Below are 18,720 nucleotides of genomic sequence, written 5' to 3' on the forward strand. Positions count from 1 at the left end.
CTCCCAGCTGTCTGGGTATGAACCCAAAAGAATGTGTTGGCTCTAGTATTTGTGTAGTCAAAGGATAATCTATTTCTGCTTGCCAACTCAGCAGAAAGATTATTTTGGTGTTTAGAAGGTTGAGCAGGCTCAGTGATGTTTTGGAGCAAAGTGCTAGTGGATGGAGGGGAAGGAGAGTCCTTCCTTTTCTTGGAAACAGTGAGGTATTAGGCTGGCTCAAACTTTCATGCGTAAGTTGTTGTTTTAAACTGTAGGAACAGGAGCTTAAAAAAAAAAAAAGACATCAGGAAAGCTTGTAGAAATATTTTTTCCAAAAATCCCTTTGGAAAGGACTGTAGAAAGTTGGCTCTGGAATAGAGAGAAAGATAACTTTACAGTTTTGTTGCTTCTGAGCTAGTTGTCAGTGTTTTCTAAATGCAAAGAAAACATCCACCCAAAATGTGTCTTTTTTTTTTTTTTTTTTTAAATATCCTGCAGCCTTTAAATGCCAATACCAGTAATAAATTGCCTGAACTTCTCAAATGCTTTGCAAAAAATAAGTGTTTGTAGATTTACCTAACTGATATAGTTGTAGGTGTATTTGATGAATGAGTTGATCATGCAGAGTAATGCAGCTAGAAGGTAGGCTGCCCCTTTCACAATAGCATGTTCCTGAGAATAAGTCAAATTGAAGGATTTGGTATTGGAAGCATCTTAACATCTTGGTGCTCAGCTTCTTCATCTGAACAGGCAGTACATTTATTCCAGGAGAGAACAGGAAGGAAGGAGGAGGAAGCATGTGCTGCAGCCCCTCCTTTCCTATGTGACTGGAACTGTTGGGTATGCACAGCCCAGCGTGTGCTTGTAGGTGAATTTTTTCTGAAAGGCCAAGCACAAATGATCTGCTGCCTTCAGCATATCACACAATCTGCTTCCAGCTTTGCTTTTCCTGGGCAACTTAAATGTGGTCTGTGTGAATTATTTTGAAAATTGTCTCCCTGTCTATCTTGAGAAATAGACAAGCTGGAGTCACCCGTGACTTTTTACTAAGTAACATGTTCCAAATGAATCCAGCATGATGGAGGAGAGGCTCTGTGGCTGCCAGGAAGGATGGCAAAGTGTAGTTGCTATCAAAAGAAATATTCCTGCATTTTGCTCTTGAGGATTCTGTGGGAAGGTGCTGTGTGGTGAAGCCCATGAGCCATCCTGTAGTATACCATTCCTAACTTCTTGAAAGCTACAGGGACTCTTGATGTTCACAATTCGGTTGTGATAGGAGGGTATCTGTCCTCCAAACTAATGAATGTCATGGAGTATCTCATTCCTATCCCTATGAACTTGTGTTTCTTGGCATGGAAGTGAGACTGCTGTACAGTATTTTTCAGTCAGTGTGACCCCTTGCTAAGAAGCCCTGGTGTTTAAAAAGGCTCACTCACTTTTTGAATTTAAAAAAAAAAAGTTGCGTGGAAAACAAGTACCCATGTTACTTTCAGGTGGCTTTAAAACTAGCCATAAATTATATCAGTCTGATCTAAAAATTGTGACTTTTAAAAAAACTTTTTTGTAAACTTTAAAATTATTTTAGTCAGCCTTTGGTGTTCTTTTTTCTCATCATCTAAATCTGTCTTACCTTGGTTTATCGATTTACCACAGCATCAAACGTAAATGAGAGACAAGAATAATTGAACACTGAGTGATAGAACTTCCAAGCATGTTTATAAGCAAAATGTAATGTGAAACGTAATGCACAGTGTATGTATGTCTGTATGTATAATAGCTGCACTCAGCCACCTGCTTAGGATTATCCTTTACCGAATAAAAAGCTCATTAGTTTAAAAGTCTGGGGGGGATTAGTTTTAATCAAGAAGCTTTTTGGAAAAAATCTTGAAACTTAGATTCATGAGTGGCAGTATGGAGCCTGTTGACTCACTTCATTTATTTTATTTTCTTCCCCACAGTTGCAGTAGCAAAGCACTCTACTGTCTTTAGTTTTCATATGCAAGAAAAGTTCCATTCACAAAGCTATCAAGTGTGGTGGCAGCAGACTTTACAGTAGTTGTTTATGTGACTCAGGTGCTGAGCTGTTTAGACAAGGCCTCTGCAGCTTAGGATCTGAAGAGTGTTTCTTAGGAATGCTGGCCTAATCCCATGAATTTAAATCCTTCTGTTGAAAGTCTTCCTTTAACAAGACCCAGCTATCAGCCTGTCTTCCATGGTTGTTTTATTGTGGTTACTTCCTCAGTGGCATGACTTACACTTTCTTTTTTCCTTTTTGCTATGGAAGCTGATTTTCTTACTTTTTCAGGAATGTGTGCTTTAAAACATTGATTCAGTGTTAAATATTTACATTTGGTCTTAATCTCTACAATTAAATTCTAGATAAAGTTCTTTTGGTATGCATCAGTTGGTGCTTAACTGGCTTTTAGACTGCTCTAACCTTTAACATAACAAAACTTTTTTATGTTGAAGCTGCTTTCTTGCCTTAAGTGCTTTTATTCCAGGGAGTAGAGTCCAGTGTTTTCCCCCCGCTTCCCTCCCTCACTCTCTGCTGCCAAGATTTATTCAGAAACTGAAGTAATGCAGCTTTTCGGTATGAACGTATGTCTTAAGAGCACATCTTAAGTATACAAAATTAATTAAAAAAAAATTAATGAGTTTCATGAGGCTTATAAACTAGAAATTAAGGTTAGTGCTCAGTAGGCAATGCTTAGATTCCTATTAGCAGTCTGACAAATTTCATAGCTTTATACCTTGAATTGCTGATACTGGTTTGAGTTATTATGTGGACTTCTTGTTTTAAGATAATTAAACCATCCTTACAGAGAAAGGATGTTGAATTGACAGTAGAAGCAAAATCCCAAGTGAAGAAAGTATTAAAAAGAAAAAATACAGGGAGAAAGAGTCGATTTTCTCTGGTTTTTTTAGAAACTTTGGAGAGAGTTTTTCAGTGACATTCTGCTAAAATGGCAAAGAAGAATGAAGTTGTATTTTCAGTCTTTATCAGTGATGAACATGCCTTTCTATATCTGCGCACAGACTTTCTCCTCTTCAGCAATTTGTGTAGGCTTTACTAGAGAATAGTGGTGGTGGAATTGTTACAGGCTTTGGCACGCTGTTCAACCAGATGTCTCACAGAAGTTGCTTTGTGGATTGAGACCACTTCTGGAATGGCTTCTCTCTTACTTTTTGAGGAGAAAAAGAGCAAGTGTAGGACTTCCTTCAAGGGAATTTTTTTTTTTCCCTTGCCTGGTGCGGTTGTCAAAATACAACTTGGATTCTTCCAGTATCAACAAGAAAATGGTGAGTTGCAGTTTATGCAGCAGGAAGTTGGCTTTCTGTCTTGTTATTGCATGTGAGGTTTATGGGGATCTGAAATTGTGGCTAGTCACCTGCAAGACCCAAGGGAAGATGCTGATGAAGTACTCTCTTGAAGCTGTGGTTCTCCTGCAGTTATGAGATTCATAAGCATGTTTTTCCACCTACATCCATACTGTGCAGAACTTGTCTGTACTTTATCCTTTTCATGCCACATAGTTGCTCCCAAATTTCATTGTGTGGCAAGGGCCCCTTCAGCCCATGTGCCTCACATCACTACCTAGTGAGCAGTGTTGGTTTACTGCCAAATGATCCCCTCTGCTTTCCTGTCATAGAAAACTGCCCCATTCCTGCTAACTTCCAGCCTTTCTTTCCAGTCCTGACTGCTAGGACTCATCTCTGTCCAGTGCCCCACATCAGTCTCTCTCCTTGACTTACAAGGCTCTCCTCTATGCAGTACTTCCAAGCCTCCCACAAGGCACAGCTTTTCCATGGAAAAACCTCTCCTTACATAGTATTTCTTTCTTTTCTGGTAACGTCATGGTGCAGTACCATACATCCATTTTTTTTCCTCCATCAGAGTGGCTATCCTCATCTGCCTCACACCTCAATAGACACACATCCTTCTGTGCAGAGGTTGGTGATGAAAAAGAGTGATGGGGATAGAGAGCGGGTTTATGTCCCTGCTTGCAGTTTGCAATGAAGCTGGGGGATGAAGGTTGACAGCCAATTTAAATACTTAAATCTGGTCTTTCTAGTGGCTTAAAATATAAAATTAATTGTGCTGGGGTAGCCTGTTGTTTAGATATGTTTATTTTTGGTTTAAGCCAGTGTTGTTGTTCTTTCGCTCAGCTTGTTAGGAGTGGGTTTAAAGTAAATCAAGTGTCTTCTAAATTGAATATACTTTTTCCTTCTTTGATAATATTTCAGCTAAAAGATTATTTCCCTACTCTTCCTCTAAACACTTTTTTTTTTCCAAGTGGTGTTTCTTAAGGTTATGCTGTTTTGTAATGGCTAACTATGAACAACAAAATATGTTGACTCATAAATGCTAAGAATGAAACACCTATGTAGTTTAGGTGTATCAAACAGTCATTCGTGGGTTTTCTGAAAAACATACAGTTGTGGTTTTTGATCCCGCCCCCCCTTTCTGGAGATGGTAGTTCCAGCTATAGTGAAATACAGCTTTTCGCAATGTAATCTTAATTCTTGCCCTAAATCTAATCCTAAATCAACTTCCAGCCTGTTGCAGCTGAGGTTAGTGTAAAGAATACATACCCTGATATGAAAGCAACCTGTGAAGAATGTTGTTTATTTATCATAACTAAATCACTACTTTTTTTTTTAACTTTAACCATGGTTTGTAGCCTGTCACTAGGTCCTTGTTGAAAGGGTTTTGGCATCTTCTTCTGAGTCTAGATAGTACCCACATCATACAGATTACCAGTGTCTGGTGTGGTATCTTAAGTGAGCATTGGCATGATGATTATTTTTAACCTTTGAGAGGGTCGCTTGAGCAAAAATTAGTTTTTAACTGTACAAAAGCATAGAGTAGCTCAGAGTCTTATGAGGAAATACTCTCACCTGCATTGTCATTTGACCTATGACCTAAACAATTTTCTTAGACCTCCCTTCTGGTTGGTTTGATCCTTCATATATACCATCTTTTAAAAGCCCTGTTAAGATGTCCAGCTTTTACAGGTAGTTGGCAGTTATTTGCTTTATTTTGCTTACTTACAGTTGAAAGACGGCCTAGTATATGTGTAAAAATGAATTTCTTTGAGTATTTATTCCTGGTGGAAAAAGACCCCGTACAGGCACAATAGACTGGTCTGTAAAGGGATGCGAATTTTATAGTGGTTGGTTGGCAAGTGCTTCTTCCCTTCCCAAGTGCAGGGTGAGCCTAAAAGTGCTGCTGTTAGCCTGGTGATGGTTATTACTGGGCCACAGCTTCAAGAATATTTGGGTATTTCCTGGAATTTATGTGTAAGGCCAAATATTAAAACAAAATTCATTGCTATTGTTTGTCTGCTGATGGAGAAGAGAGACTACATAATCTTTTATGGAATGGATGAAGTTGCAAAAGGCAAGTAAGCTCATAAAAATTAATTTACATTGTGCCTTCTGGTGCTTTTCTGGATTGAAGAGAAGATCCACAGGGCCATGTGTGGAGCTATCATTCAGGGAGTGGCCAGAATGGCATGAATGTACAGCACCTGTGCACAGGCTAGTCTCACCTGCTTCTGTTGCATTAGTGCTTGGTTTAGTGTTGGTAGTAAAGTGGTTTCCTTTAAATGCAGCTGACAAGTGTTTTTCACTGCCCATGAAGTTTTAACTATGGAGGTATACAAAGCTGTTCTTTCATGCTGTGTCTATTTATGTATTGTTTGAGACATCCCCTCCTACAGAGTGTACATCCCTTCATGCAGTTTCGTGCATCTTGGTTCAGTCACCTGCTGATCCTGAATTAAGAAGTTTCCCATTCACTAAGTTTCCTTACCAATCGCGCTGACATAAAAGTACCTCTTTTTGCATAGCCTGCAAATAGAATAGTCAATGCCACCTGCAGTTTGAACAGTAAGGACAGGGATGGAACTGTATACTGCCTGAGAGGGAAGAAGGTAGATCTGCATCGCAAAAAGATGTTTTGCTCATGTCTCAGTTGAATCCTTATGAAGGCTGTTGTGTGGCCCTCCTACAGAATAAGACAGCCTTGATTTTGTTGTGTGTTATTGCTTGGTTTTGATTTTTTTTTTTTTTCCCTTCTATTGTAATTCAGTCAACATTAGCAGCTGTAGAGGAAAGAGAGGGCCAAATGAGATATAGCAGAATTAGGTGCCGTTTTATTTGAGAAATGTGTTAGACCTTTTGGATCATCATTTGGACTGTTCTTAATAGTATGTCTGAAAATGTTGTCCTCTTTGCAAAATAGAATCCTTTAACTGGCTATGTAAAATACCGTACGTGTTTCTGTGGTTTTCTTTTAGTCAGATTTTATGTTCTGTTGTTACATGCAGAATGTTGCTGAAGGTAGTTATGGATGTAGGCAGTTTTCTTTTCCTTGTTCTGTCTTCCCAAACCATGAGCAGTTTGCTTTGTATTCCTTGCCTTGGCCCTTATCTGGAAAATGAAAATCTTCCTTCCTTCATTCTTCCAACATGTCTGGTGTAGTTTTGATGATAAATGTATACAAAGATGTTAAAGGCTTGCATTTTTGCTTGAATCATTAAGCCCTTGGAAAGTTTCAGTAAAAGTCCAGATATCCAAGTTCTTCATTTCGTTTTGTAAAGGTTTTATATAAGCTTTAGTGGAGCTTTAGACTGGCTGATCAATATGTGTGTGTCTACCATGTCATTAGGAGATGTATACTTCTGGATCTCTCTTCCACTTCCTTTGTGTACTCTGGGGACAAAAGAATTGCCTATATTGCCCTTAGTGTTCTCATATCACTTGCAGCTCTGTATTAGGATAATAACTGTAATTGAATTGAATAGTATGCTTCAGGACTTAAGTGCGCTGCCTGCTGTGATCAGGAATGTTTAACTTCTCCCTATGCTGCTGCACATCTCCCTCCTCCCTCTTCACAATTAATGAAATATTTAGGGGTGTTATGTTTTCCTGAAGTGTGTGGCCATAGGTAGAATTGGGAAAGCAGAGCAAGGAGCCTAGTGGTCTGAGGTAGGGAATCCTCATTCTGAGATGCTTGCGTAGTCTGTCTTGCTGTGCACTCAGACTAGTGGCTAGAGTTGGCTGAAATCTGTTCCGCCTCTATCCCTCAGGTCACATTGGCAAGAAATGTTCGAGGCCTTTTCTTTTTCCTAATCTGTGTGGACCAAGAATCACCTCTCAGAGGCATCTGAAATCTATTTTGCTTAGTAATATTTCACTTATTGTAGAGGTTCCATCAGCCTTTGACCTGGGGGAAGTTTAATGGCCTGCAACATATACGAAGTGTAATCTTGAGGATTTGTAGGAAGGATTCTTCTGAAAGAAAAACTCAGGGCTGAAATAGCAGAACTTGCTGCAAGTCATTTGTGGTTCTTCAGTGGGTAAGAACGAGATCCTTTTTAATGGTCATTTGCTTGAGCAAAATTTGCCATTTATCTAAAAACCTCTAAGACAGATTGATCTGATTGTGTATTTATGTCCTCTTCAAATACTGTCATGAGCATGTTCAAAGTATATATTGTCTGGAGGCAAGCATAAATAACCTCCTTAAAACTTTGAATTTGTACATTCTCAAATTGTGTAATAAAGCTTAACTTGACTATGAAACCTTTTTTGGACATTTAGCTGACTTTTGTCATGGTTGCAGCTGCTCTAAGATACTCTTATAATACAAAATGCATTCTCTGCCTACTTACTAATATTTAAAAAACATTAGTTTTGTAAAAAATATTTACAGATACACACTTCTTGAAGTTACTGCATTAAACTTAATTCTGCCTCTTGTTCTGTATAAACCTTTTAATGGTTTTTGGTTTTGGCATCATTCCAAAGCTAAAGCTGAATGGGAAGAGGTGCTACAATATGTTTGTGTTATGATAACTGCATAATGAAGATTCTGGAAAATTGGAGCTAATGTATGTTTTTAAGTACATCTCTGCTTACTGAAGGCAGACTATACTTCAACATAGATTTAAAACTGTACATTTTCCTAGCTTTCATAATCTCACTCTGTTTTCATACTGAAAATTCTCTAGTCTTAGCTGGTAAGACTAAGATGTTGGCTCGTGCAACTACTGAGTGTCATTGTTTTAAACACCACCTATGCTTTATCCTCTGCTTGAAAAAAATATTTAAGCTAAGGCAACTTTTGTTTTTATGATCTCTGGCTAAATAGTTTTTTTAGAGCTGTCTTCAGGTTGTCTTCATAAAGAATCTCCTGTGAGACATTATGTAATCTAGGATGCTCTTTTTATGGGAATTAATTTAATGCCCAGTTGGGTACTCTGGCTGGAATCTTGGTTCAGGAAATGGGACACAATGATTGATAAAGTCCCTTCTTTTCAAGGCAACATCTGTTTGGCTAGATGTGAGACAGGCGCTGAAATATATTGGAAGGAATAAAGGTTTTATTGTGTGTCTTCTCAGCAGTGCAAATTTCAGATGCAATTAGATTCTTCAGTAGACATTTCGGTAATTTTGGTGTGTTCTCTCTCTTACAGGAAGAAAGATCTCTTAAATATGTTTCTATATACAAGGGTCTCCCTATGGAGGCTAATTTAAAATTTCAGGCTGCAATTATGGAAAGCTAGAGTCAATATAAATAGTAATAATAATACAAAGACAGCTTAAGTGATAATGAGAAACCAATCCTGTGGAATATAGGGTAGACTTCTGCTTGATCCACTTTGCATTTTACCTCTCTCTTCAAGCTTTCAAACAAAGAAGGGTAGGGCGGATAGGTATTTTGTGGGTGGTTGTTGTGGTTTAACCCCAGCTGGCAACTAAGCCCCACACAGCCGCTCGCTCACTCCCCCCGCCCCAGTGGGATAGGGGAGAGAAGCAGAAGAGTAAAAGTGAGAAAACTCATGGGTTGAGATAAAGGCGGTTTAATAGGTAAAGCAACAGCCACGCACACAAGCAAAGCAAAGCAAGGAATTCATTCACTGCTTCCCATCGGCAGGCAGGTGCTCAGCCATCCTCAGGAAAGCAGGGCTCCATCATGCGTAACGGTCACTTGGGAAGACAAACGCCATGACTCCGAACGCGCCCCCCCCCCTTCCTTCTTCTTCCCCCAGCTTATATACTGGGCGTGATGTCATATGGTATGGAATAGCCCTTTGGCCAGGCTGGGTCAGCTGTCCTGGCTGTGCTCCTCCCCAGCTTCTGATGTACCTGGCAGAGCACGAGAAGCTGAAAAGTCCTTGACCAGTGTAAACTCTGCTCAGCAAGAACCAAAACATCAGTGTGTTATCAACATTATTCTCACCCTAAATCCAAAACAAAGCACTATACCAGCTACTAGGAAGAAAATTAACTCTATCCCAGCTGAAACCAGGGCAGTGGTTTTGCTGTGGCAGATCAGAAGTATTTTCCATTGTTTGTTAGAAATCAAGATGATGAAGTAAATGTTCTAGTATCTTCAGTTTGTTTATTTCAGGAAATTGTGGGTGCTTGGGTCAACTAAAGTTAGAGGGGGAGTGTACAAGTTTTGATTAAATACAAAGGGGGTTGGTAACTGCAGTGGATGTGAATATGGAGAATTATGTTTTTCTATTTCTTCATGCTGCTAGCCAAAAAGAGCTTTATTCTTTCATATTTGCATTGTCTGTAAAGAGTGCTGGGTTGTCACATCCCTGCTTAACGCACTGCTTCATTCTAAAGATTTGGTGCTGAATCTGTGGAAGAACAGGGAGCAACTGTGGTATGTTTGACTCTTCTGGTTAGAATCTCTGGGGGTAGTTGTTGAACAGCCTGTTATAATCTGAAAGGCATAACAGTGTTCTCATGAACAGCACCGAGTTTTAGAAAAACTGTATTTACTGTATACAGCACTGAGGTATTTTGGGGGATTCCAGGAACAGTGAGACAGTTTGCTTTGATGTTACCATCTGATATCTGGTTAAGTCTTTTTTCTTCTTCCAGTTGCTTTTTCAAACAATTGTTTCATTAGCAGTTGCTAAAATTTATGTAAGTTATGTCTTCACTTGTGTTACTATAAATATTTATATTACAAACTTATAGGTAATGTAAAGAAAAATATTTTTAAGAGTTTAGTGGCAAGGTTGTTGTTTGACTGGGCTTAAAATACAAACAGCTAGAGGCAAAGGAAAGTTCTTGTACAGGCATGTGCTTAATTTTAGGAGTAGCATTAGAAATCATGCTGTATGTGTTTGGCTGAATAACTGTTACTTTCAGCAGCTTTTAATTCATCTTTTATTGAAACTTTAGCCTGTCTGCAATTAAAAACGTGTATTTTCAGACACAAAGATTTCTTTTCTATGGTTTCAAAAATACATTCTTGCATGTTGCATAGATCAGTGGGTAAGGGAGGGAATATTGTGGACTGTGTAGTTTTGCACTTCCCAGCTAAACCAGAGAATAAGGTCTTACAGTGAGGACACCTGGTTTTCATACTTGCTGGATTTCTGCAGTCCAGACCAGCTGCCTGATATATAGTAAAAGACTTGAAAATGAAATATGCTCAAACTGCACATTGTTTTTTAAACTTTAAAATGTATTCTGTACTTATTTGTCTTCCTTCTCCTAGTTGCTTTGAGTAAGTCTTGTACATTTCATGTTCTGCTGTTGACTTCCTATGTTTGAAGAATAGGATTCATTGCTGAAGTCCAATGCCCTATTTTAATTTTGAAGAACAGTTTCAAGAACCCCATGTACATAAACATTTGTTCATTCCTTTTTGCCAACCCTATTTCCAAATTGCTGCTAATTAGTTTATTTTAAGAAATAAGTAAGGAACTAAATAAAGTTAACTTTCCAAAGTAATGCTGAATCCCTTGCTTCCTTGATAGTTGCAATGCAGTTGAGTTTGACGGGGTAGTTAATGTGTTGATGTAAAGAAAACAGCCTTAATGAGTTGGGGAGGGGGGGAAAGAAGGGCAGGAAACAGGTAGTAGAGTTGAGTCAAAGGTTGTCACATTCCTTAATAATCCAGTGACCCAGTATTGGAATACATTAGTAACTATGAATGCTTTATACACCTTAATTATATCTTCAATCTATGGATGTGCGATTAGGTGCAACTATTTCTTTCTTGGATCTTGCGTTGGGGCAGATAGATATTGCTGTCCAGGACATCAAGAGGTCACTCACTTCTGAGTATGTGAATCTCTTCATGTGTGCAAGGCGTAGATTCAACATTATTCTATTTTAAAGCCGTATTGCATAAATAGTTTTACCTGTTTAACTGGTACAAAAGAGTGCACAAACATTGTTTGATTTTTAAAATGTGGCAACAGATGCTATCTTTGTATAATACATGAATACAGAATTTTAACTATTAAAATTATTGCCTCAGTAATTTCAGAAACATATGAGGTTATTGGTTATAAAAGGTCCCTTTGCTTTTACTTAAGTGGCTGAAGCTTTATCTTTTATCAGACATTCGATGTGTTTTCACTGTGTTGTGTGACTACAAGCCTGGAAAACTATTGCCTGAAGCATGGTTTAAAAAAAGAGAAACAAAACTCAAAGTTGGCTCAAAATACTATATATTGAAGGAGGCTTTCACTTGACATAAGATTTTTATTTGGGTTGTTTTTAATTTGAGTTTCTTGGCTGACAGATTTCTACCTCATTTTTGAATTTGAGAGGCATTGGAATGTCTGTGTGCTGTAGGAGCCTTGGGATGTATTCAGCTAGTACCTATGCTATTTGAAGCTAAAAGAAAACAAATGCTCTATTGTTCAGGTTTTCATCTAGATTACTCTTAATGTAAACTGGGTTATAGGACATTGGATAATGCACAAAGAATTTCCCGTAACTTTCTAATCCCCCTCCAAATCTCCTTTTCAGGAGCAGTTAATTTCAGAATATTTTATGCTTATTAAGAAGAAACATGGAAATACTAAAGCAAATGATCTGCACTGTATTGTTGGCTTAGTTTGCTGCAGCATTAAATTCAAAGGAGAAATGTTAGTGTCAGTTATAGCATAAGACTTTCTTATTTTTTACTGGAAAACATGCTGGATTTGATTGGTCCTTGTCATGTGGACAGAATATTAATATGAAACAATTTATGTGCTTAAACTACCTTTCATTATTTACTAGCATTTACTTCAAGTAAATGCGTAGAAATGTGGATGTGAGCTTTGGCTGTCAGTTTTGTGAAAGCATTTCAATTTTTTCTTTGTAAATAACCTTATTTCTTTAAGCAGTCAGGTGAACAAGTATTGGAGGTGAAAACCTGCTAGAATCTTACTCCTTTATTTATGTGTACGCACTATGCTTATGTGCTCGGATGGTATACTACTGTAGTATTCTGTCATATACAACTTCCAAAACAGAAATGGATGCTGGCATGATGACACATGGATGATCACAAGTGGAATAAGAATTCTGATTTCTAAGCCAGCTCCAAACTGAGTATATTTTCTAAACCACAGTATCCTATTTAGTTCCTTTTGGTTCCTGAGGCTAGACCTTAAAATGCAGAAATCCAGTTACTTGTTCAGATGATGTTTTGAACGTTTGCGTATTTTCTACTGCATCTCTAGAATAGATTTGTAACAAATTCCATAGTTGTTTTTAGGTAGAAAATCCTTATTTCAGTAACAAGCATGAGCTTGTAGAAGCTTATGCTTAAATAATAAGAAAGGTTGGGGTTGAAAACATCAGTTGCCTGAAAGAAAGATGGTTTGTTTTCATTTTGGGGTTTTATGCTGTCAGTTGCCTTTGAACATAATTAAGCATCCATCTCTAGTTGAAAATGCTTATTACAGTGCTTGTGAAATTGCAGTGAATGAACATGTTTTTGTTGCTGACCCTTTAAGCACGTTGGCATTTCCAGTTGGACTCAGAATTCTATTTTTGTTTCTCTGATAATCTTTCCCTCATTAATTAAGTGTGGTGTAGACAAATCCTGCAGTCTGATTTTTTTACAACTATTTTTTTTTTCAGTGCAGAGTGTTTTCATTATAAGGAAATATTGTTAATATAATAAAATTCCCTATTGTCTTGAACTGGGTTGATTTAAGGTAGGAACTACCGTCTCAAAGTGCAAGTCTGCAGAATGGGGTCTCAGTGAAAGACACTTTTGTAACTTAGGTCTGTACCAAAGATCAGCCATTGCTTTCTGATGACAGCAATTGGTTAGTTTCAGAATTCTGCAATGGTGTCTTTTCTTGAAAATGTCAAAATGGTATATTTGAAGCATTGTTCTTGGGCTTTTCACTTTTTCTCATGTGTTTCAATATCACATCATCTTGTGCTTGTCCTGGCATACTGAAAGCTACAATGGCTTGCATAAGAATCAGCTTGAAAGAGTAAATGTTTCTTTTTTTCTAATTTATTGGTAAGTTTTTATTTTCCTTTCAGTGTAATTAAAATAGTAGGTTATGATTAAATGTTGCAGCTGGTGACTTCTAATGAAAGCGTCAGTAATTTTTCATAAAAATAATATTGGAATACTCTGCTTCATGCATTTTAAAGGTGAACAAACCTAATGAACTGTGCTGGAAGCTAGACAGTTGACTTACAGTGATTATGGGTCTGCCTGTTTAAATAGCATTTCAAACAGATAAAGTTGACTGATGCAGTCCATAGTGGATAATGAAATAGTACATGAACCACTCTTTTGTGCAGGAAGCCTTACTTGCATATGGAAGACTGTACCGTGTTGGTACCTTATTTTATCTAGGTATCTTAGAACAATGCTGCTCATTTTCATTAAGTTCTATTGTGACATACAGTTGAACAGAATAGAAGGTGAAGTGTTGAAAAATAACTTGAATCCTAAAATTACTTTGGCACTTCACCTGGTGTGAGCTACCCAGAAGGAACAGCTACTTAAACTGCTATCCTGCAAATGCTTTAGGAATGTGAGTGGCTTACTTCATGGTGTCACACTAGAACAGTTGTTCCTTTGCTGTTTCTTTGATCTAATTTAGTTCTAAATGACTCCTTAAAAAAAAAAATAAAAAAAAAACCAACAAAAACCAACAAACAACAAACCAACAACAAAAAAACCCCAACAAAACACACAAAAAATCCCACCCCCCAACACTTAAACTTATGCCATTTTTCTTTCTTATTATAACTGAAAATGTCATATCCTTAGAAAGGTATGATAACTCCCAGTTAGATCATGATTTGCTAAAGTATGGTGCATGTTTGATGTGACCAACAACAGTGAGAAAGAAAATGGCTGTCAAAAGGAAAACTTCAAGCTTTTTAATGGGAATGTGCACTCTTTCTGAGTTGTTACTGTTTTGAGTTCTTATGTCAAAAAGTTCAGATACTGTTATCTGAGCATTTTATCTCTGCCTTAATTTATTGAATTAATCCTTTAATTAATGTCCTTTGGGATATCTCCTTCCAGTAGTGGAGCTTGTGCTAAGAGAGATCCCTTTTACAGAACTAGCAAGTTAATATTAGCTGTTTTTTAAGTGAGACACTGTTCTCTGTGTGCCTTTTGCAAGCAAACGTTGACAGGCTCATAGGAAATGCAGCTGACGTTAGGAAGCTTGGGTGGGGACTACAAGGAGCTGGCAAATACTACAGGGTTTAGTGCCAGACTTGCTGACACAACAGTACTTTACTTGTAAAAGTTTTCTTTAGGCTTCTAATTCTGTCTACAGAGTAACTGGAACTAAAGCAGCGTCTCTGACGCCAAGTTAAAATAGCTAAAGCAACAGTTTATGGGAAATTGAAAATGCTGGTTTCTTTCCACAGAAATATTAGTAAAAAGAACAAGCTTCTCTCGATGAAAGGATGAGTTATGAACAGTGCCATAGAATGAATGCATTGCAAAACAAGTCCCATCTAACTGCAGGGTAAGTGGCAAAAACAGCTCAAAGAGGGAAAGGCTAGCAATGCAAAGTATCTGTAAATACTGAGCTCTGTCGATTTTGTATCACAGTTTCCATGTATTTGATTTGCCGGTTCATAGTCATATTTCCTAAGGCATGCTTTTAATAGCTTCCCTTAGCCTTCAAATAAAAATTCTTTACTTCCAGTGTATGTAGACATTGAGAAATGCTGTGTTGTCAAATGTGAACAGTGTTACAGCGGTTTGACCATGTCACCTTAAGTATAATGCGTTTTGTCTTGAATTTACAATATTTCTGGTCCATGTAAAAGCCTAAGGAGTAGCAAAGCAAAGCTTCGAAGGGGTGTGAAAGTGGAATCCAGCTTGTTTCTTTTGCAGTAGTTCAGGCAGAGTATGAGTTGCAGCTACCCTGCTGTCTCCATTTCTGTATGTGGGAGGGCTTGCAGGTGATGTCATGGAGAGGAATTTTGCAGGGGGGGAGGCATGCCTGACTTATAGAACATAAAAACTGGTGCAGTCTTGGTGGAAGGATGCAGCTCTATTACATAAGCATATTGGCATTTTTTGGATTTGGGCATCACTCTTAGATTTTTAGGAAGAGCTTCTTTCCCTTCCCTGGAGTGCTAGAAGTACTTTACAGTACTCAAAACAAGTCTTGGAAGAAATGAGATTCAGATGGTGAATTTAATCTGTTCAGTGTTTGCTCAGTGTGGTATGCCATGCCGGGTTAGCTTTAATATTATTGCCTCTTTTAAGGTAAGCAGCTGCATTGTGCTCTCCCACAAAAGTAAAATCTCAGTAGGAGACTGAAGTGGCTTTGCCTAGAGCAACTGGATAGCAGTATCTTGCATCTGTGGGAGACATTGGCTTCTGCAGACCTCAGAATTGTGGATCGCCTCTGAAGTCTCCTGTTCCCTGATTATTTTATCAAAGCAAAGTGAAATGTAAGCAATATATAAATAGAAGAAAAGGCTGTTTTTAAATCATGGAATTTTTTTGCATGAACTATTGGCATATAAAGTCAAAAACGGATTGAACAGTTTTTCTCTGAGATCACCATTATCATCTTTCATAACATCTCATCAGCTTAACTCTGCAACACTGTGATGTCTTTCGGACCAAGATTTGTCTTTTCCTGAAGACTAGCATTTCGAAAAATTGCTTTTAAGTCTATGAAACGTAAACTGGTGCTTTCTGAAAGCTATGCAGCAAATTACTATGTAGCCCATGACTTGACCAAATCAAGCTGTACAGCACACAACGTGTAGATGTTGGTAGCAATCTGTTCTCGTGTCTCTCTGGATGTTCTATAGCACATCTCTAGGATTTACTCTTCTGTATTGCCTGATTACTCCCCAGTTGCTGCCTACGTCGTTTTCCCCCAAAGTATCTAAATTTTCATTCTGAACCAGATCCTGGGTTTAACAGTGTGGATGTATCCAGGAAGGCATGTGTGTCTTAGCTCCATATAAGGGGCTTGGAGGACATGTTTGGGGAAGAGAATAGAGACTTGTTTAACAAAAGATTAATTTCCTTTGAGGTGATAATGGATAACCTTTGGAGACCGTTAAGTCTTTATATGGGTCACTCAAATTTGTTGAGTAAAGGAGGGTCTGATAGCTGTAATGGTGACTCTTCGCTTCCAGGGAGGAGTTTCTTTGTTGGGTAAAAATTGTGCAGTATTATTGAAGGGATCTGGACAGTGTCCAAGGTTTAAACCCTCTCATGGGATGTATTGCTGACATTCTCTGTGGCCTGTTTAAGCATTTCTGTTTACAGATGCGTGGAGTCAGCTGTTTGCAATGCAGTGAGACTGCACTTCCTGTGGGTTGAATGGTGTTGCTTAACTGCGGTCAGCTGAATTCCTTGGACAAGGGTTGAATTTTTGTAATGTAAAGTCAATAGACTTTGCCAACAATAGCTGGCAATGAATGCACGTGCAAGGCTAGCATGAAATAATTTCTGATGGTGTATTAAATATTGTGGACTCTGTTCTTCATCTTTTTCTGCATTGTTCTAACAAAAGTGAACTGCAAGAATGGCTTTGTAATTATCCATTGCAGCTTTCACACTAACTCTTTACTTGTGAGCAGGATAATAAACTGTGAATGTACACAATTGTTATAAATTTTATGGACAGACATGTGCTTTGACTTCGGAACACTTTTTCAGAAATTTAGTAGCTGACACCAGTTCTCTTAGACACTGATACAATTTGAGTATCAAAATTTTTTTTTTTTTTTTTTTTCCCCAGATGGAGCAATTATCAGATGAAGAACTTGACCATGGTGCCGAAGAAGATAGTGATAAGGAAGATCAGGATCTGGACAAGATGTTTGGGGCCTGGCTGGGGGAACTGGACAAACTCACACAGGTTAGGGAGGTTTCAGTCATCTCACAGAATAATTCTTTATAAGTATTACATGTTTCTTTTCAGTTGGATGCTAACTACTTAGCACTGCCACTTACAGCAAGGTAGACTATACCATGTGACCAGCTCAGTACTCTTTCAAGGTTTCTAAATTGCCTTGTTTTCCCCATCTCAAAGTTGTTAAATTAATTGTTCACAACCTGCTAGTTCGACCTTTCCCAAAGGGTATGATTCCTTCTGACAACTATGGAGGTGGTATTTTGTCCTCCTGTATATAGAGACACACTGACTTCAGCTGGCTAGAGGTAGACTGTATTTCCAAACATATGGATGGACATTGTCCAGCTATGACAGCATTTATTTTTTGCACCTGAACAGCAATAACAAACAAGAAATTGTGAATGTTGCCACTGATGGCATGGTAGGGTGCCCTGATACATCCTAGAGGACTCACCGTTATTCCAGAGTACCTTCTTGCATCAGAGAGGCAACTGATAGGACATCTTCTTTTGGCACTTCCTTCTTTATAGTGATTTTCCCTTCCTTCACAAGCAGATCTTGTGTTTTGAATTGTATGCCAGACTCCTGGGGTGATAGGCCATTTCTCTGTGACTGCCTGCTATGTTTTTTTCAGCTGTGTGAACTGGCCCTCCTGCATAATATATTTCATCTTCTCCCTCTTTGTCACGTAGACTTAAGCAAAGTTATGATACCTCAAGTTTCAGTAAGCTAGAGAAGAGGCAACTCTTCTCATCTTCATCTTACTCGAAGACTGGAAAAAAATTGAGCTAATCATGTGACAGCATTTCAAATCCAGGCTCATCTGTGTTATCTTCTGGTTAAATCTCTGCCTGCAAGATCTAAATGTACATAACACTCTAGGGGAAAATTTTTATTTTCTGGACTTGTGCATGTAGGGCAACAAAGAATCCTGCCTTTTGAGATGAATGGAAGACAGTGTGAAATAAATCTGTATATCATAATTCTTATTGTTTTTTAACTTCCTATGAAGGATTTTTAATGATAAGTGGGAGCAGTTTTGAAGGTGTGGCTCTGTAAATTACCTTGAGTGAGGATCTTCACAGGGGAGCACAATGGGTAATTGGTCTTAGGCCTTTTGCTCTCTGCCCCATTTTTTCAGGTATGAGCAGCCCAGAAATACAAGCATACTTTACTTGGGGCTTACAGCTACACTACTGACATACAGACTTTGTGGTCATGTCTCAATTTGTGTGCTGATCCATGCAAAATTCTTAAAACCTACTAACAGATAGTTAAGGGGAGGACCCACATTATTTGTTTCTCACTTTCGTATTGCTGTACAACACAGTGCAACATAGCCTGACAGTTGCCCTTCTATCTTTTGCGACTACTGAGAAATGACATTTCCCCCAAAACTTTGAATGACCTCACATGGTTTTGTATAAACAAGTTAATGCAGTTAGTTGTGTCTCAGTTTGTTTGTTTGGAAAGTGGTTGTGTTTTAATGCAGCTGTCCCAGTAAAGTCCCAATAAAGGGGGGGTGTGATTAGAGCTAATGAGCTTCAAAGTGCATTCTCCTGTAGTCTCAGCATTTGTTGCTTTTTATCAGCAGGACTCT

At 38.2% G+C, this 18,720-nt stretch overlaps 1 protein-coding gene across 1 annotated transcript in view; it reads left to right on the forward strand.

Moving 5' to 3' along the window:
* The window catches only part of RAPH1 (Ras association (RalGDS/AF-6) and pleckstrin homology domains 1), a gene marked incomplete at its 3' end in the record, with an annotated part of 95,009 nt that overhangs the window by 22,072 nt on the left and 54,217 nt on the right, over nt 1–18,720 (forward strand). Inside the window, 1 exon segment of the mRNA XM_082312590.1 lies at nt 17,004–17,123. Within this exon segment, the coding sequence (XP_082168716.1) occupies nt 17,004–17,123 (120 nt within the window).

Source organism: Platalea leucorodia (assembly GCF_965183815.1).
Source record: "Platalea leucorodia genome assembly, chromosome: 5".
Lineage (NCBI taxonomy): Eukaryota > Metazoa > Chordata > Aves > Pelecaniformes > Threskiornithidae > Platalea > Platalea leucorodia.